The sequence below is a fragment of the Entelurus aequoreus genome, linkage group LG27 (assembly GCF_033978785.1).
Source record: "Entelurus aequoreus isolate RoL-2023_Sb linkage group LG27, RoL_Eaeq_v1.1, whole genome shotgun sequence".
Lineage (NCBI taxonomy): Eukaryota > Metazoa > Chordata > Actinopteri > Syngnathiformes > Syngnathidae > Entelurus > Entelurus aequoreus.
Genome location: NC_084757.1, coordinates 18812631 through 18832759, shown reverse-complemented (window position 1 = coordinate 18832759; position 20129 = coordinate 18812631). Strand labels below are relative to the sequence as shown.

Here is a 20129-nt window from a genome sequence, read left to right as displayed (position 1 = left end):
TGAAACGCCATCGCCCTATTAAAAAAAAACAAAAAACAAGGAACTTTTTTTAAAATATATACATTTATTTCTAGCTGATAATATTGTGTTTAAAATGCCGTGCTTAAGTTTAGTAGTTATTATTTTACTATTTTCACTTTTAAATTTTCCCGAGCGATTCAGGAAGTGTTGTTCTGACGTCACAAACATGCGCCTGTTAGCTGCCGTGTATCACATAGACATATATATCTATGGTGTATCATGCGTGGTAGTAGAAGTCGCCCGTTTAATGATTAAAACATTATTGGAAATATTTATCAATACTTGCATACTTTGGTTAAATATTGAGTGCTAAAGGAAGCATGGATGACGAAGAGGAAACATATAGACTTTGGAAAATTCGCAAGACCATCATGCAGGTGATTGGTTTTAAACTAACGTATTAGCTTAGTGTTGCTAGCTGCCTTCTAGTTGATTCTGTCGCTAATAATATACTTTATGTCTCCAGTGGATGTGTTTCCTATGTAGTTTTTATATTTATTTGATCCTCCGCATAAATGAGACCTGCTTATGTATAGCCTACTTATGAACTTTATTTTTTATTTTTTTTTACCATGAATTGATTAACCCCGGATTGTAAATGTAAATAATTCAATGTGATTATCTTGTGTGATGACTGTATCATGATGATAGTATATATCTGTATCATGAATCAATTTAAGTGGACCCCGACTTAAACAAGTTGAAAAACTTATTCGGGTGTTACCATTTAGTGGTCAATTGTACGGAATATGTACTTCACTGTGCAACCTACTAATAAAAGTCTCAATCAATCAACGTGGACCCCGACTTAAACAAGTTGAAAAACTTATTTGGGTGTTACGGTTTAGTGGTCAATTGTACGGAATATGTACTGTACTGTGCAATCTACTAATAAAAGTCTCAATCAGTCAAAAACTTCATCATATGGCTACATTTCCAATGAGGCATGGCTTTAAATGGTAAATAGGTTGTACTTGTATAGCGCTTTTCTACCTTTTTAAGGAACTCAAAGCGCTTTGACACTATTTTCCACATTCACACACTGATGGCGGGAGCTGCTTTGTGTGTGTTTCACCTTCTCAGCTGTGCCACGATCGAGGCTACTTGGTGTCGCAGGAAGAGTTGGATCAGACCCTGGAGGAGTTCAAGATGAAGTTTGGAGATCAACCCCGACGCACAGACCTCAACGTGCTGGTGGCGCACAATGATGACCCCACTGACCAGATGTCTGTGTTTTTCCCTGGTAGGAACAAGACAGCAATGATTACTCAACTGCAGAGAGTTCTGGTGACATTCTTTTTTTTTTTTTTCCCCAGAGGAGCCCAAGGTGGGGATTAAGACGATTAAGATGTACTGTCAGAAGATGCAGGAGGAGAACATCACGAGAGCCATCATAGTCGTTCAGATGGGCATGACGCCGTCTGCCAAACAGGTCCGTAGTTCAGTTAAAATGTATTTGTATTTCCAAATTTATATTAATAATTCTATTCTCCCATTAAGTCTTTAGTGGACATGGCACCTAAATACATACTGGAACAGTTTCTACAGCAGGAGTTGCTCATCAACATCACGGAACATGAGGTAAACAAGAACAGAGTGTGTGTCAAAACAATAATGTTAGTGTGATAACCTGCTTATAGGGCTGGGCGATATGGCCTTTTATTGATATATCAATATTTTTAGGCCATGTCACGATACACGATATATATTTCGATATTTTGCCTTAGCCTTGAATGAATAATTGATGCATATAATCACAGCAGTATGATGATTCTATGTGTCTACATTAAAACATTCTTGTTCATACTGCATTAATATATGCTCATTTTAAACTTTCATGCAGAGAGGGAAATCACAACTAAGTTAATTGACCAACACTGTATTTATTAAACGGTTACTAAGCAGTGGCATTCATGTCATTTCAAAACAGAAAGTGCAAGATTGTCAGAGACATTTAAAAACAAGCTATTAGTGCACTTTTGTGCATGATGTCACTAAGATGACACATCAAAACAACACTAAATTAAAGTGCACTTTTTGTACAGAACGCCACTACAATAGTTTAAAACAAATAAAGTGCACTTTTGTGCATGATGTCACAAGATATTTCAAAAAGTGTCAAATAAAAATTAGCTGGAAATCAAATAGTGTATGTCTTTCACTACTTGGTAGGTTACTGCGGACGTTATCTCCTGTTATTGACAATTTTTTTCATATGGTGTTGATGTGGAAATGGAAAATGCCAAGCACAATTGGGTTGCTTCGGCGTTTTGTGAGTGTGGCACCGGAGATGTTGACATGCAGAGTTTCAAGCACTCCTTATTCTCTAGCGGGTGACTTTTCAAATGATGCTACAAAGTAGTAGTGCAGCTGCTTTTTGTAGCCACGCTTTTTCCGCATTCTTGACATATTAAGGTTGTCTGTTCAACATATTCCCGCTTGAAGCCAAATCACCGCCAGACGATGGACCATGTGCCGTTTTTCTTGGGAATTAATTCTTCCCCCATTTGTTACCGTATTCGCACTGTCTCTCTCTTGTATTACCACTCCGCTTGCAGCACCTGCCACTGCTAGCTTTACCATGCCGCTACCTTTCTGCTCAGCGAGGGCGTATGACTTTGAACGCGCGACAGTATGTGACGTATGTAAGAAGGTGCGCTTTATGTCTCTGTGAGAAGGAGAGGCAAGAAAGCGTGAAAAAAACCTATAGTGTATGCCCGCAGTTAAAAGCAACTGCGTGAGAACGTAGGCAAGGCAACTTTATTTATATAGCACGTTTACAACAATTTTTTAAATTGGACCAAAGTGCTTTACAGGTTAAAAAGCATAGAGCAAAAAAAAAAAAAGAACAAACAATGCATAAGCTAAACAAGATAGTGCAAAAGCAATACGGTGAAAGGGTTCGGATAAAAAGTAAAATTGCAAGATACAAATAATGAAATAACAAAAGTGCGACAAATTGAGAGAAAAAAAAAACTAAAGCGAAGGGGGTGGGGGGCTAGAAATGGTGGCCTAGTGGGCGGGCTCAGCTCAGGTTAAAGGCCAGCGAGAAGAGATAGGTCATAAAATGAAAAAAGAAATAAAACAAATGTATTTAAGAGATGTGTTCTAATAATATCCCTCAGTAATAGTCAGGTAACACAACAACCTTTTATTTATTTATACGATTGTCTTGAGGTTCATTTTACCATTTTTTTAATTGAAATCGAGGGGTATACTGACAAAAAAAGCCCAATGGCCCACACCAACAATATTAAAACCAATATTTTCATGGATAAGGAAGCCTAACAAGGTAACCAAGAGATGAGAAACAAATTGGATGATAGATATTTGTTTTTAGTGTATTTTACAGCTGATTTAAGACATGGGTCAAAACCGACCCGTTAACATAAGAGATAGTAACAGAAAGCTAACACAAGGGGAAGGTTAAGTAGGGTTTTGAAGACCCCCAGGCTCTGGGCTGACCTAATGTGGAGGGGAAGGCTGTTCCAGAGCTTAGGGGCAGCAACGGAGAAGGCTCTGTCCCCTATACGTATACTCGAATACTCACGATATAGTAATTTTCTATATCGCAAAGAGACAAACCCGCGATATATCGAGTATATTCGATATATCACCCAGCCCTACGCTGCTCATAATTGTTGTGCAGGACTAGATTGTACATCATCACATTTTTCCACTCTTAATGCTTCAGATGAGAGAAACTATAAAACTGAACCTTTTTTTGTCTTTCAGCTTGTGCCAGAACATACTGTGATGACAAAAGAGGAAGTAACCGAACTTCTGGCAAGATAGTATCCTTACACACAGCAGTAGAGCATGTTTTCAAGCCAAAAAGCACCAAGCTGCATTTAGCCTTGTGAACTTGAACAATGTGCCTTAACACGCTTACCTCAGTAAACTGAAGGAGAGTCAGTTGCCCAGGATCCAGGCTGGGGACCCCGTGGCTCGCTACTTTGGCCTAAAAAGAGGACAGGTACCAAAGCAGAGTTGACACACGCACTTTATAGCCAACATATTTCACAGGGTAAAAATGTGTATTTTTGAACTCAAACTTATCTTAAAGCAAAGGGTGCAGTTCTCAAGTCTCACATGGAGAGGGAGCAGTACGCAAACCCGTTGAAAACAAAGGATTTTGTATCTACAAAAAACTTCAGTTCTAAGTTAATGATACACAAAAGTATATCAGAAAGTACCAGCTCGCACATATTTATCTTTGCAAACACGTTTTTTGTCTTTGCTACCTCCACTTAACCATCAGTTTAGTCTGGAATTATGTGGCTTGTGGCGCATGAGCTGCCATAAACATTAATATTTCAGCAAAGTCCATTTGAATATTTTATATTAATTTGTAAGATAATTTCATATGCACATCTCTAATTGATGGATTGCAACCACGCTTGGGGGCAAGCATTCAATAGCTTCTGTATAATTGCGTTCAGCTGAGAAGATGGAGTATTTTACAGGGTTAAAGGGCAAAAAAACAAGGCAGTTGTAATGAAAAAACAGCTGAATGTGACACTCTTAAATACTGTTGTTTTCCCCACAAGATATAAGATTTTACCACCATTACCAAAGTAGACTTTTTAAGCTAACGGCTGGCTCACATTCCTTTTACACTTAAGATGCGTTGAAGTAGAATAGTATGGTGGCACAACATTTCTGGTTGGGGCCATGAAAGGAAATGTTGGAACTTATTTGTGCAGATGTATATATTTTTTTTATGGAAGCCATGCAATCTTTGCTTATGCCTTTGTTACTGTTTTAACAAGCAATTTGCTTAGATCACAATATATTAGTGTAGCTTTTTGCAGTACAGCTTCAACATTCGCAAACATGTATATAAATATATTATATAGTATATACATGTAATATATTGGTGGGATGTGTCATTTTGAATTATTCTGATCCAAATGTTATTACTGCCACCAGTTAAGTGTTTCCTTGTTAAAAAAAAGTCACTTCTTAAACAAGAATATAAATATAACAAGCCAGTCTTCGGAACGGCTTTTTAAGATCTGGCCATCTATCCCATCTCTATTTTGCAGTCATCTATAATTCAGCTTCTGCAGTTGCCTTAAAGGGGTCATGAGATTTTTCTGAATTAAAAACCCTTCCTTGTGGTCTACATAACACGCAATGGTGGTTCTTTGGTCAAAATTTTGCATAGATTATGTTTTAAAGCCCATCTTCAAGCTGCTTTCTGAACCGTCTCTTTAGGATGCGCCGTTTTTGTCTTATTTACATGCCTCCACTTCAAATGAGTCTTCTCACCTTAATCCGTGTTGTAGTTTTTAGCGCCTTCATAACGAGTCTACTGACAGATATGTTAGAACTAAACCCTACTTTGTATTAGAAATGGCAACAGCGGAGGATGCATGTGCATGTACAAGTCAGTCTGCCCCATATAAGAGCTTAGAGAAAAATAAGGATCTTATTGACTACAGCGTTGGACTCGGGCAAAGCTATTCGGGTAAAACTTACCATATACGGACGGGTATATCCGCTAACATCACCAGTGGGTAATAACGTCGCAAATTCCACACGGCTTCTTCAGAGAAAGTATGAAAGAAGGCAAGATTGTTTTATAAATATCTCCACAATGCCTTCAAAGTTTGATTCCAAATAAAAAGTGCACCAATAGGTAGTAAAAGTTGGTTGTGCACAATAGGCCCCCTTTAATAGTGGGAAGGTAGTGTTTTGCCTCAATGTTTAGTTAGATTTAAGTTATTTACCTGTTGTCCTGCAATGTTTAGTTCCAACAAAATTTAGCATGTCACTGCAATCAATGCAAAGTCAAATAGTGTTTGACTTGGCTCCATTTGAAACAGGAGTTTTTGTTGTTGTTGTTTCACTTTATTATCTTAGGACACTTTTCACAAAAGCCCTATTGGATTTCCACGGCAAGAAGAGTGAATGTTTTTCGCTCTGCTTTCACTTCCCGTTACAAAATATGCTTTTTTCCCCTCCCTGCATGCACCATTACATAATTACCGGCCTGTCTCCACAACAGTCCTCACATAATTTGGTAATCAACATTTGTTAAAAGCGGTGAATGGTATTTTACTTTTCTTTTTTACACATTTGTCACTTCTAAGTAGGTTGCAGCTATAAATGTTTTTTGTAATCTACATTACATTGAAAAAGCAAACCTTTTAAGAAGTAAATAATGTAACATTTTCTCCAGGTTGTGAAGATCATCAGGCCGAGTGAAACCGCTGGAAGGTACATCACCTACAGGCTGGTGCAGTGACAGGTCAGAGTTCTGTAGACAAAAAGTGTTACAGGCCATCACAATGTCTCTGTTAGAAGACGCTTAAACAGTAAAATGTTCATACTTAACTTCCCAGGTAATGCTCGAGATCGCCGCAATCATTTTGGAGGAGCAGTAGAGAAGAAAACAGATGTTCCACTCACCAATAAATTCTATGCTTGTGTATTTCATTTTTGTTATGTTTTGCGAATAAACAATTAAAAACCAAAATAAATATATCGTTTTATTAAAACAGACAACACATGTATAAGAGTGAAACATGAACTAGGAGGAAAAAAAGTGCGGAAATAAAACCAGCAGCAATTTAAGGCGTGAAAATATTATGAGCCAATGTAATACTGGGTTACACAGCAAGATTGCATTAAAACATTTTAGATGATAAAAGCTGCAAAAGATTAAAGAGAATATTTAAACAATCTCAACCTTTGTGATCGATCATTCAGACAAATTCAGGCTCACTGGCTCGGTATTTTGTCAGCGGTAATTTCTTCCCGCACAAGCGAGCCAGTAAGATTCTTGAGCGTCCAGAGAGCGGTGAGCAGTAGTAGTAATTGTTGGACTGGTTCACGTTCAGCCCGGCGAGCGAGGAGCACAGATCCCCCTTGACGACCCCCGTGTCCTCGTCTGGGGGCCCGCTCTGCGGCAACTGCGGGGTCTGCACGTGGTCTGGGTGGCTGAGGTCCTCCTCTTGCTCTGGATCAGTAGGGCTGGAAAGGTCTAAGCTGTCTCTGTTGCTCAGTTGGTCTTCTTGCTCGCTTGGTCCTCTTGGAGCGCTGTCGTCCAGCTCAGAGTCGGAGTCGGGAAGCTGCTCGCTGGACCCTGAAGACACACCTGCATGGCGTTAATGTGTGACTGCAAACTCACTCCTGTCATGGCTCCAGCCATTAAAATTACTTTTTCCGATTGTGAATACAGTGCAATGTCTCCAGAATCTTTAGACCACACACACAATTCTTCATTCACATGTCAATAATCTTTAATTAATGCAATCACTCTTTCTAGTCATTGGTGAATAAAACTGAACAAACAGATTAAAAAATTCACAAAGTTGCAAAAGCAGAATTATACTATGAATTGATGAGAGCGGTAATGACTTGCTCTGTAAGTAACCAGTTTTATGTTCACTTTAATTCTTAGGATTCATTGCTATTTACGACAACATAACCTTAGGAAAAACTTACCTTCATCCATTTTGTCGGACTCAGATTTGCTCTTCCTCAGTCGGCCTCCGTCCTCTTCGCCGTTGGCAGAGCTACTCGTCATGTCTTCGCTAACCTGAGCCTGCTTTGGAAGAATTACAACTGTCACACAACTAATAAACATATTACCCCTAATAAGTGCCTCATCATCTCTGCGGTTTAGTAAACTAAATTATTTTTAAAAAACATGCATTTGTAACCTTAATAAACATTGCATCTAACTGACACTTTTTTAGTTCAATGAACTGTAACATTGATCAAATAAAATATTGCTTTGGTTTACTATAGTTAAATAACATGGAGCCTATCTCAGCTACAATCGGGCGGAAGGCGGGGTACACCCTGGACAAGTCACCACCTCATCACAGGGCCAACACAGATAGACATCATTCACACTCACACACTAGGGCCAATTTAACGGTGCCAATCAACCTATCCCCAGGTGCATGTCTTTGGAGGTGGGAGGAAGCTGGAGTTCCATTGAAAATATACAACATTACACACGGCGCTCAAAAATCTATCACAACGTTTTACAACGACTTTGGTAAGCTATTATGAAGCCGCACCGCTTGATGGATTGTACTGTGCTTCAACATATGAGTATTATTATGGTGTGTGTATAAGGTAAGACATTATCTGGTGTTTTATTTGGCAATATTATGCAAAAGCAACTTTTCTTACTTTCTGGTACCTGCTGATCTGCATAAGTCCTGAAAATTTGCCTTTGTAGTCCGTGCCAACACCGTAGTCGATAAGCTTCTTCTTTTTCTCTATCTTCTTGTTATGTGACATTCATCCTCCGCTGTTGCCTTTTCTAATATGAAGTAGTGTAAAATTCTTACTTATATCTGTCAGTAAACTCGCCATGAAAGCGCTAAAACATACCGGTGTAGTGAGTTTACATTATTCACCCAAGGAACTTTAGTTATTAGAGAGTTCCGGTCGGACGGTTTTTCACGGGACACATTTCCGGTGTTGTTTCCGGATGAGGAGATGCTGCTCCGTTATTGATTTAAGTAAAGTCTGAATGTCATTAAAACAGTTAGCTCCATCTTTTGACATTTCTTCCACTCTCGTCCTTGCACGCTACTCCGCTACAACAAAGATGACGGGGAGAAGACGCTGCCGAAGGTGAGCCACGTAAATAAGACCGCCCACAAAACGGCGCATCCGGAAGAGACTGTCAGAAAGCGGCTTGAAGATGATCTGTAAAACATCATCTATGCAACATTTTGACCAAAGAACCACCATTACATGTTATGTAGACCACAAGGAAGTGTTTTATATTTAAAAAATAAAAATAATATTACTCCTTTAATGCACCCTATAATCCGGTGCGCCCTATATATGAAAAAAGATCGAAAATAGACGATTCTTTGTCAGTGCGCCTTATAATCCGGTGCGCCCTATGGTCTGGAAAATACGGTAATTGACAAAATAGTGTAAGTTGAAGCTTACCAAGTGAGAAGATGAGGAAACAGAGCGGTAGGTTTCAAAGCTCCGAGAGCTTTTGGACTGGAAGATGGAGAAGTAGAAGACAATGAGGGCCTCCACAATGCGGGCCTGGTGGGGGTAGTCCACCAGAGAGGAAAGAGATATGGTGGCCCCGGTGGGACGCGGGCGCATCAAGGAGGGGCCAAACACGATCCCCAAGTTGCTGGCACACATTTTGTTCTCCTCCTCCAACTCTGCGATCCTACAAGACCGACAGATGAAAGGGGTCAGATAGAGAGCATTGAATACAAAAAAGACAAAAGGCGCCATGTTGTCTTGCTGACCGTCGAAGATGGCGAATGAGGTATCGCAGAGTCGCCATGTTGGCCTTGGGAAGCTCCTTCAGAAGCTCCCTCAGTTTCTCCACTAGCACCAGAGTCTCTGGCTCTGTGTCTGGGCCCAGATCCACCAGCTGGGGCCCCCTGCTCACTACTGGCAAGTCACCACTGGACTCTGCGGGGTCTGCCTCACCCTGGATGCTCTCCTTGGCCAAACCCACCAGACTGTTGTAGATGTGGAAAGGCAGGATGGGCTCTGGCAACTGGGGGTCACATAAACAGGAAATTAGAGATGTCCTGATCCCGATCATGGAACCAGAACCGATATTTGCCTTTAACTGATCAGTGATCTGCTGATTAACTGCCGAGCCCAGCTGGTCTTTACCACAGCTGTGTCCTAGTTAGAGCTGCAATCATTTATTGACTAAATCGATTGATTCAATTAGTAAAAAGCATTAAATCGTATTTTGTTGGTTCGATGATTCGTTTAATTAGCAAAATAAGCGCAAGGCTGCTCCAGTAGAGCATACATGAAAGCGATCCACCTATTGCCGATCATTTATTTTTATTGTTTTTGTTCTTATTACAAAATCATTTTTTGGGGCGGGGGGGTTTGTTATTGTTTACAAACTCAGGGAGTAACTCTCTGGATACAGGAAGCCTTTAAGGGCAAACCCCAAATTATTTAAATGGGAGGCATTAGTAGTGTTTGCTTTTTTATTGTGTTTGTTTTATTTTTTTCAAAAATAAAATTCTGTAGAATTCAATACATCATCTGATTTACAACAATACTAACACATTTTTAAATATAAGATATGTTTTTTTAAAAATGTGTTATTGTGTTTACTTTAATTACCGTATTTTTCGGAGTATAAGTCGCACCGGCCGAAAATGCATAATAAAGAAGGAAAAAAACATAAGTCGCATTTTTTGGGGAAATTTATTTGATAAAACCCAACACCCATTATAGACATTTGAAAGGCAATTTAAAATAAATAAAGAATAGTAAACAACAGGCTGAATAAGTGTACGTTATATGACGCATAAATAACCAACTGAGAACGTGCCTGGTATGTTAACGTAACATATTATGGTAAGAGTCATTCAAATAACTATAACATATAAAACATGCTATACGTTTACCAAACAATCTGTCACTCCCAGTGTTTCCCACACATTCATTTATTTGTGGCGGCCCGCCACGAAAGAATTACGTCCGCCACGACTCGGATTTTCTTAATTTTTATTTTCGGGATTTGAATGCATTTATTTTGAAAGGACAGCTGGAGAGAGATGGGGGAGGGGGAGAGAGGGTGAGAGGGGGGATTGACGCGGAGCAAAGCGACTGTCAGGTGGGATCAAACTGGGTCGCCGCAGCGGGTGCTCTACCAGGTGAGATAGGTTATAGCTGCATCGCTCGCAACTCGTCATATATTAAACGTTAATCCGCGATTTCACCGAGCGTTTCACTGACGGTGAGCAGCCTGACGCTGCTTCATTAACACCGCCGCTCGCTGTTTGACGCGCACGCAGTAACAGTCACCTGTTACCATACCGACGAGCTAACGTGTCCAGGTTATAAACCTGTTGTCAATAAACACACGTGGAGACGGTGCTTCAGAAACTAATACTAATTTGATACTGTAGTAGTTATCTTTTGTGTATTCATAATGTAAAATGGATGGATGGATGGATGGACGTTTAAAAGAAGACTGTTATTATTAATTAGTAAGTATACATTTTTTGAGCCTTTTTAGAGAAAATCATATTGTAGTTAATTATGCAAATTACTCGATGATGTCATGGTGACCACGCCCATAGCCACGCCCCCACCGCCACAGGTATCTTGGCAGTTTATGGGAAACACTGACTCCTGATCGCTAAATCCCATGAAATCTTATGTCTAGTCTCTTACGTGAATGAGCTAAATAATATTATTTGATATTTTACGGTAATGTGTTAATTTCACACATAAGTCGCACCCCCGGCCAAACTATGAAAAAAACTGCGACTTATAGTCCGAAAAATACGGTACTCACCATAAAACATTTTCAGTACGGGACTCGAAATCGGATCAAATCTGATGCCAAAAAAAAAAATCGGCTCAGAATCAGAGGCCAAAAATGTAATGCGGACATCCCTACAGGAAATACATAAATAAAAGCCAGACAAAGATGGAGGACATAACAGAGGGAACAGGAAGTTGTTCACCAAGTGGATCTGCATCAAGTTATTACACTTTCCTATGTCACTGCTAACAAGGTCTGTTCGTTCACACGGCACCAGTAAATGAGGGGGCGAGTACCTGTCGCAGGTAAAGCTTGAGCACATTGCTGATGTCATGTGGAGAACACTGCGACAGCTCCACCAGCTCCTTGCCGTTCTCAAAGGCCTGACACAGCTTCTCCACTCGGGTCTTGACCCCGTTCACCCTGTAGATCCCCTGCGTAGGTAGGAGAGGACCTGTTGGATGACTGAAGCTGGCTTTTTTACAACCAGCCTTACCTTCATCTTCAGTGCCCGTCTCTCTATCTCAGAGACGCACTTGGTGATGATGAAGGGGATGCAGTCGCTGGCACAGCTGGCCACCGCATTAAAATCCCTGCCAAAGAGCTGCAGACGGCCGCGCAGCTTCTTGTGTCCGCACTGAATGGCCAGAGTCTCCAAACAGCGTTTGTGACACGCCAGGAAGCACTGCGAAGACGAGGAAGAGACTTGACCTGAGCAACAGCATCTTTTGAGGGCGCTCAAAAAGCTTCTTGTGTGTCCCCTGACCTCCTCGCACTCGGCGCCCTGGAAGTACACGTAGCTGTCACACTCACGGCACTTCGCGGGAGTCCGCAGCTTCCTCAGACGGTGCGTTTGTGCGGCTTTGGACAGGCCCACGTTGCGGAAAGGTCTGGTGGAAACCACTACGTCTGGGTCCATGCCGTTGATGTCTGAGGAGGAATCGGACACTTCGTAAGAGACGCATCCTTCAATAAGACAAACTCAGCCCCCTCGTTGGAACATCTTACTTGGCGTCTCAAATGAAGCCACATTCCTGTCTTTGTCATCCATATCATCATTAGACGAAACTGTCCCAGTGGATGACGTCCGAGCCATTTTAGTGATGTCGGCTAGCAAAAATGAAAGAAAGCGTTGTAAACATGATTGCTGAGAAACTTTAACGACAACATGATTAGATTACTTGTGCTGGTTGTGGGAGACTCCAGGCCGCCGTCTCCAACGATGCTGTCATCACTCATCGTCGAACCCCATGACTTGTGACCCGGTCCTGCGACAGAAAGGTTGACTACTGTTATGTATTATTACTTTGAACTGTTTTATATTTAAATTTTTATCCTGTAAAGCGTCTTTGAGTACCCTGAAAAGCGCTATACCAAATAAAATGTATTATTATTATTATTAGAGATGTCCGATAATATCGGCCGATAAATGCTTTAAAATGTAATATCGGAAATTATCGGTATCGGTTTCAAAAAGTAAAATGTATGACTTTTTAAAACGGCGCTGTACGGAGTGGTACACGGACGTAGGGAGAAGTACAGAGCACCAATAAACCTTAAGTGAAGTGAAGTGAATTACATTTATATAGCGCTTTTTCTCAAGTGACTCAAAGCGCTTTACATTGCGAAACCCAATATCTAAGTTACATTTAAACCAGTGTGGGTGGCACTGGGAGCAGGTGGGTAAAGTGTCTTGCCCAAGGACACAACGGAAGTGACTAGGATGGCGGAAGCGTGGATCGAACCTGCAACCCTCAAGTTGCTGGCACGGCCGCTCTACCAACCGAGCTATACCGCCGGCTCGCAAAGGCACTGCCTTTGCGAGCCGGCCCAATCACATAATATATACAGCTTTTCACACACACAAGTAAATGCAATGCATACTTGGTCAACAGCCATACAGGTCACACTGAGGGTGACCGTATAAACAACTTTAACACTGTTACAAATATGCGCCACACTGTGAACCCACACCAAACAAGAATGACAAACACATTTCGGGAGAACATCCGCACCGTAACAACATAAACACAACAGAACAAATACCAAAACCCCTTGCAGCACTAACTCTTCCGGGACACTACAATATACACCCTACGCTACCCCCTACCTTTTTTCCATAACTTGAGTTGATTTATTTTGAAAACCTTGTTACATTGTTTAATGCATCCAGCGGGGCATCACAACAAAATTAGGCATAATAATGTGTATATCGGTATCGGTTGATATCGTAATCGGTAATTAAGAGTTGGACAATATCAGAATATCGGATATCGGCAAAAAAGCCATTATCGGACATCTCTAATTATTATAATTATTACTGCATTACTAACTTGCTTGTCGGTGGGTGTCTGCGTGCACACACGTGGCGTCCACAGCGATGGTGGGACTGTCTGAATGGCTAGTCTGCTCCGTGTTGAAGCTGTCAATCCGCGGTCTGTGGCCATGACTGAGAGACAAAAAGGGACACGATGTTTAAAGAACTAAATGAAAAATAATGGAAGGTTCTTCCTTACGGCGATATGCCGGAAGGGGTGTAAGCTTCAAAGTTGTAGCAAACTGTGGGCTGGTCAGGTAGCTGCAGGTCTCGGACATGCGCAGCATACTGCTGGCCAGGGTCGTACAGTTTGCTGCTCTCGCAGAGAGTCTGGTAACAGACGGGCAGGGCGACTGTCTGCATGTGCATGAGCTGGTAGTAGGAGATGGTCGCCTGTTGGTCACATTAAGAGATCAGAAAAACAAGAAAAAAACAGAATAACCTTTACTGTCATTGCACATTCAGAACAACAAAATTGCAGATGATCCACCAGCAGCAATGCAAAGACAGACAAGACATTTTGTTAATGTTAAAAAAATCTACATATGAAAACATGGAGAAGTGTGGGTTTGTGTTTATTCTGACCGAACGGAGAGTCTGGTCGCTCTGTTTGATGATGTCCTGCAGCTGTTTCAGCACGGTGACCTTGGTCTCCTCCAGCTCACCCATCTGAGTGGTGGCGTCGGCTATGCACGTTCTGTAACTTGCCTCTGCTTCCTCCGCCTATATGCACGCACGCACGCACGCACGCACGCACGCACACACACACACACACACACACACACACACACACACACACACACACACACACACACACACACACACACACACACACACACACACACACACACACACACACACACACACACACACACACACACACACACACACACACACACACACACACACACACACACACACACACACACACACACACACACACACACACACACACACACACACACACACACACACACACACACACACACACACACACACACACACACACACACACACACACACACACACACACACACACACACACACACACACACACCATTTTGGCAACAATTTGGTAAAGTTGTTTACGTGACAAAATCAGTATATGATGATGTCACATTAAGAGTCAATCATCAATTTTGACAAAGAAAACTGGAGTTAAACGTGATATTTTTCCATTGCTAGAAACCCTTCTAATCTACTTAGCCATGTCAATATTGTTAAAACCAAATGCAAATTCACTCAGTGGTATGTTTCGGTAGTGTTAAGTACAGTCAAACTTATCTATAGCGAAACACAAAATGTGGTCACTATAAACAGGTGGCCACTATGTACACAGGTAGGCAGCCATTTTGAATTTGCGCTGTTTTTTTTTGTTTTTTTTGGGACAGTACATTTACATGTGCTTTATCTATCTGTGTGATTGGGTATTGAAATAGCAATGTTTACAGGGACTTGCTGGGACACCTAATCCAAATTCTTTGATCAAAGAGAGAGGTCGGGAAACTGTAGAACAAAAACTGTCTTGATTCTCTTCGGTCAAATCTTTATACCTCCTGTCTGTCTGCTAGTTGGCATGTATCTGAAAGTTCAATAACTGTCTGATATCTGAAATACAGAAATGTGCTATCTTAAATAAGTACATGTTGATCGAGTTTAGCTACAACTTAAGAGTCAACATACAAGCTAGCACATAACTAGACAAATAACACTAATGTGTATTGGCAGTGAAATTCCCCACCTAATTTGCATAACAATTTTATACATGTTATGCTGCAGCTGTCACATATACTGTAATATTGTACATGGTAATTGTTATATATTGTATATATGATATAGACATAATATAATGTATGAGTATATATAATATACTGTACATATATTATGTAAATATTACATATATACAGTATGTTATATTTTATATCGCTATATTTAGTCTATTTATACCTGCATTGTCCTTTCCATCCTTACACTTTCCGTAATTGTAAGTGAGCTACTGTGTGGAACAATTTCCCTTGTGGATCATTAAAGTTTGTCTAAGTCTAAGTCTAACAAGGGAAATACTTAGCAATTGTAGAGTAACTACATTACTCAGAAGTCGTAGCAGCAGACTGGAACCAGAAATATAAATGATACTACTTAGCGGAGATGATGTGCTGAGTTGTAAATAAAGGTTAGTGTGTTAGTGAAAGCTGCCGTTCCTGCACTGTTAAAAAATGCAACAAACATAATACTTACCTTTATCACAAACACAATCTTTCAGACATATGAGGATTGTAATATACATTTAAGATATGGATATGCTTTTGTGTAAATGTATGAAAATACATACAAGCAAAGTATTTATTTTATGGACATCAGAGCAGGCGGGAGTGCATGAAAAGACAAGGAATGACACAGAAGCTCCAGGCAGCAGACTCGGCTGTGCTAGCTCTGCAGAGGGGGAAGAGGCTTGCTGAGGCAGCATGTCCGAGAATGACCACAAATGTACAGCCGTCAATGTGTGACGCTGCAAATGACCCACTGTAAAAATAACTCTAAAACACAGAGTTCAGAGGCATACAAAACTGTGTTCAAGGTCACGGCCAAATGCATAACTTTATGAATTCACGCTTTGACATTGTTTGACAAGTGTCCAACATTGTAACATTTATAAATCAAAAAAGACGAAAATATTCATAAATCCCCTTTGGAAGGAGAAGAAACCATAGCTACTGCTAAACATTCAACAAGTCTCCAAGGAGAGCCAATAGTGGCCAGGCTTTGTGACAAATTACACCTTAAAGCTGCATAGGACGAGGACTTGGAGTAGATACCTGCTGCTTAGAGAGAGGGAAAGAGCTGTTTGGCGCAGGCACTTGAATTAAGTGTAATAATTTGTATGGCACCGCAAATGTGCAAATGTTTATGGTAGCAAGCGAGTGTCAAAGTTTAATGCTCTGTCCGATCTCGGATCCTCATACAAGAAAACTTACAAAATGATGGGTAAATGCACAAAAGTCATATAGCAAGTTTTGATATTAGTGGCTGCTGTACAGAGTAGAAAAGCTATCATGGTATGCAAAATAAGTGGCCATGTTAAACAGGTGACCACTATAGACGTAAAGTGAAGTGAATTATATTTGTATAGCGCTTTTCTCGAGAGACTCAAAGCGCTTAACATAGTGAAACCAATTACCCACATCTTTAAGCTACACTTAAACCAGTGTGCATGGCACAAGGAGCAGGTGGGTAAAGTGTCTTGCCAAAGTGTCTTGCACGGCCGCTTTACCAACCAAGCCATGGCATCCCATATCTATTTGGGCTCCAGTACTCTGGAGTGCCCTACTTGTAACAGTTAGAGATGCTACTTCAGTAGAAGCATTTAAGTCCCATCTTAAAACTCATTTGTATACCACAGCCGTTAAATAGATCCCTTTTTAGACCAGTTGATCGGCTCTGCCCCCCTCTCCTGCGTGGAGAGGTTTTTAGAGGACCGCGGATCAGCCTCCACGGAGGAGGCGCAAGCTGTTCCAAGTTGGGACCACTCTTCTGTGCATCAGACTTGTCACCATTTAAGATGACCCTCTGCTGGCCTACCAATGGACTGGTCTTTCACATTATGTTGAGACACGGGGTGGACCACTACTTATGCATCAGTCAGTGACGTCTCGGCGCCCCGACTTGTCTACAAGCAAGAGGATCCCCTCCTGGCCCCACTATGGACTGGACTCCCATTATTAACTGTATCCACTCGGCATTCATTGCACCAGTCACCCAAGGGGGGGTCCCCACATCTGCGGCCCCTTCCAGGGTTTCATGTTCTCTTGGGTTGAGTTTTTTCTTGCCCTGATGTGGGATCTGAGCCAAGGAAGTAGTTGTGGCTTGTGCAGCCCTTTGAGACATTTGTGATTAAGGACTATATAAGTAAACTTTGATTGATTGATTGATTCCGCTATATAGACTAGGCTTATGACATTACTTTTCTATCTGGAATTTTGTGGCTCCTATCGGCAAATGACGGCCATAGACAGCTAGCCTCTAACACAGGTTTGACTGTACCTTGTTGCGAGCCTCTTCCTCCAATCGCTTCTTTTTGTCCAACGACTTTGCAGTGGCTCCCGTTGCCTCCTCCTCGGCTCGGCTGGCAGCCGCTTTGGCATTATAGTCCTCACAACGGGCCAGGTAAGCATGCTTGGCCTTTCGCAGGTTGGACTCAGAGTCCATCTGAATAGAGATGCACATCAGTTTCGAGAGTGGTCTATTCCATAGAGACAAATTGTGTTAAAAGGACATACCAGCCTTCTCTTTGCTCGAATCCAGTGCTCCTTGATTTCCTTCCGCCTTTTCTCGTGCTCCTGCTTGCGCTGCACCAGCAGCTGCACAAAAACAAGATGGTGGATGCATACAATAAAGATCTGCTTTTCAAACACCACACGCAAAGTGTTAAGAACAAACAGAAGTGACCTGGATGAAGGTCTGGTTGTGCAGGGTGGTGCTGGCCTGCTGGAGTCCCAAACTGAGCTCTTGGTCCTGTTCCAGAGCGAGAGAGTAGATGGAGAAGAGGGGCATGTGGGGCTGGAGGTAGCAAGCAGTAATGTTAGGTTATTGACTGCACAGGAATTCAGATGTCATACTGCATCGTTAAGTGGCTCACATGTGTTATGCTGTGCTTGCAGGAGTGGTATAATCTCTGAAGACCTTTGGAGAACTCCATCTCTGGTGGAAGAGATAAACTCTGAATTCACAAAGAGTGAAGAGTGTACCGCTCTGGACTTGGGCTCAATTCCCCCTCCCTTTCCTGGCCCGGTCTCATTCTAAACATTCAAGCCATGGCCCAGCCTTACTGCCATTTCAAAAATACTTTATGGATTCTTAATTGGAGTCGTAATTGGTACAAAGTCATACTGTCAAATATTTTTCGCGAGAAGAGCGGATTAAATACTGTCTTTATTGCAAATACTAATGTGGTTGCAGGTGAGCAAGCGTGTTGTGGTTTTGACTTTTGGAACATTTTTAGTCTTTGTATTTCATTTAAGTTATGAATTGTGCAAGTTATCTTTAAGATTTTTACCTTTAGTACCTGAACTTACGAGCGTAATTGGTTCTCTGACGGAGCTCCTAACTCAAAACACTTGTAGCTCAAATCAACGTCTCCCATTGAATTGAACGGAAATCCTTTAAATTGGTGCTTGCCCCAACACCCTTCAAAACAACAGGTAAACATGCATTTTAAAAAGAAAGACACACTTTTAGAAATAATGCGCAGAAAAATAAAACAGATTGTACTACAAACCACTACAGCGAGCAGACTTGATCGGTATCTCTGTCAAACATCATCAGTAGCTTTTCTATATTACCATGGATACATGTTTGCCGTTTACATATTTAAAAATTCTTGGCTGGTGTTTTCATTTTGCTTCAGTATGGTGCTGAGTAGACTAGCACTAGCTTTGCTGAATTGGCGCCGTGCTTGGTCAGTCATGTTTTTGATCATTTATCTCTTTAATTCAATTAATATCATCCATCCACTTTCTCTTCTCAGCAATCTCCTTTCGCACTTTCTTCTTTCCCATGGTTGGAAAATGTTCTTGTATTACGATCTTTTTCCGTAACGTTGGACTTTTTTCCAGTAAGTTAAGTTTTTTCTTTTTAACTTGGTAATTGCCACTCTTATGGCCAGACACAAATGTTCTACAATAGAGTCGACCCTAAAAGTGGATGCCGTTTATGTGCTGTGAAATCCGAAGATCCAAATGATCTGTGTATCATTTGTTTTCCATTTAAAAATAAACAAAACCAATGTCACTTTTATTAAGTGTAATTTGTTAAACCACTAAAAACCAAATAAAACATATTTTTTCCAAAAGTATCATCTATTAAATTGAAAATTAAGCAAACTGATAAAAAGTGTATGAACTCAATGTTTGTGAATCTTTAGCCGAGTTCACCCGGAAGAAGTTTGTATGCAGATTAGTTTTGAAAGGTCCGGTTGCTGCCAGGTGGTCAATATTTCGGCGTGTTTTGCCGCTTTTCACAACCATGCAATTAAGTCAGCAAAAGCCTCCAAAAACAAAAACAATCAATAAACGGATTTAAAATAAGTGTTGAATTTCAATTGTTTTCATTTTTGTTAAAAATTTTTTTTTTTTTTTTTTTATGGGATTCTGATTACCGTATTTTCTGCACTATAAGGCGCACCTAAAAACCTCCAATTTTCTCAAAAGCTGACAGTGCGCCTTATAATCCGGTGCGCCTTATATATGGACCAATATTGAGCCACAACAGGTCTCGCAACTACGGTAAGCAGCCGCCGACTTCATTTTCCCCCGTAGAAGAAGAAGCGCGCGGTGCATGCTGGGATATATGACTGCGCGAGGCGTGCCGTTTCATTTCCATTTGTGTGTTTATGTAAAGACCCCAAAATGGCTTCGATTAAGAGACACGCTTACGACGCAGAGTTTAAACTCAAGGCGATCAGTCACGCAGTAGAACACGGGAATAGAGCAGCAGCGAGAGAATTTAACTAACGAATCAATGGTGCGGAAGTGGAGGAAG

The 20129-nt window shown here is 41.1% G+C and overlaps 2 protein-coding genes across 6 annotated transcripts in view; one reads left to right on the top strand and one right to left on the bottom strand.

The window, feature by feature from the left end:
- The first annotated feature begins 219 nt into the window (after positions 1–219).
- polr2eb (RNA polymerase II, I and III subunit E, b) lies at positions 220–6522 on the top strand. Its single transcript, XM_062038953.1, has 8 exons — positions 220–398; positions 1105–1264; positions 1338–1453; positions 1522–1602; positions 3757–3815; positions 3919–3997; positions 6209–6277; positions 6372–6522. Exons 1-7 carry the CDS (start codon positions 342–344, stop codon positions 6272–6274), a joined length of 618 nt encoding a protein of 205 aa, XP_061894937.1. The 5' UTR covers positions 220–341; the 3' UTR covers positions 6275–6277; positions 6372–6522.
- The window catches only part of arhgap45b (Rho GTPase activating protein 45b), a 38482-nt gene continuing 24858 nt past the window's right edge, over positions 6506–20129 (bottom strand). For 2 of the 5 annotated variants that reach the window (XM_062038951.1, XM_062038948.1), the window contains exons 9-24: positions 18229–18290; positions 18039–18149; positions 17870–17950; positions 17634–17798; positions 14178–14315; positions 13792–13985; positions 13609–13724; positions 12457–12543; positions 12284–12385; positions 12042–12205; positions 11772–11960; positions 11572–11709; positions 9273–9529; positions 8953–9190; positions 7477–7579; positions 6506–7126 (exon numbers count right to left, since the gene is read on the bottom strand). In XM_062038951.1, coding sequence (XP_061894935.1) covers positions 6735–7126; positions 7477–7579; positions 8953–9190; positions 9273–9529; positions 11572–11709; positions 11772–11960; positions 12042–12205; positions 12284–12385; positions 12457–12543; positions 13609–13724; positions 13792–13985; positions 14178–14315; positions 17634–17798; positions 17870–17950; positions 18039–18149; positions 18229–18290 — 2537 coding nt within the window. In that variant the 3' untranslated portion in view covers positions 6506–6734. The remainder of the gene's footprint in view (positions 7127–7476; positions 7580–8952; positions 9191–9272; positions 9530–11571; positions 11710–11771; positions 11961–12041; positions 12206–12283; positions 12386–12456; positions 12544–13608; positions 13725–13791; positions 13986–14177; positions 14316–17633; positions 17799–17869; positions 17951–18038; positions 18150–18228; positions 18291–20129) is intronic. The other 3 variants (XM_062038952.1, XM_062038950.1, XM_062038949.1) reach the window with 3 other exon arrangements.

Bases quoted from the DNA above. Each gene is read 5' to 3' on its own strand.
- polr2eb (XM_062038953.1), top strand. From the start codon at position 342: ATGGATGACGAAGAGGAAACATATAGACTTTGGAAAATTCGCAAGACC. The intron at 1,454-1,521 runs GTCCGTAGTTCA...TCTCCCATTAAG, and splicing joins TGACGCCGTCTGCCAAACAG to TCTTTAGTGGACATGGCACC. The intron at 3,816-3,918 runs GTATCCTTACAC...CGCTTACCTCAG, and splicing joins ACCGAACTTCTGGCAAGATA to TAAACTGAAGGAGAGTCAGT.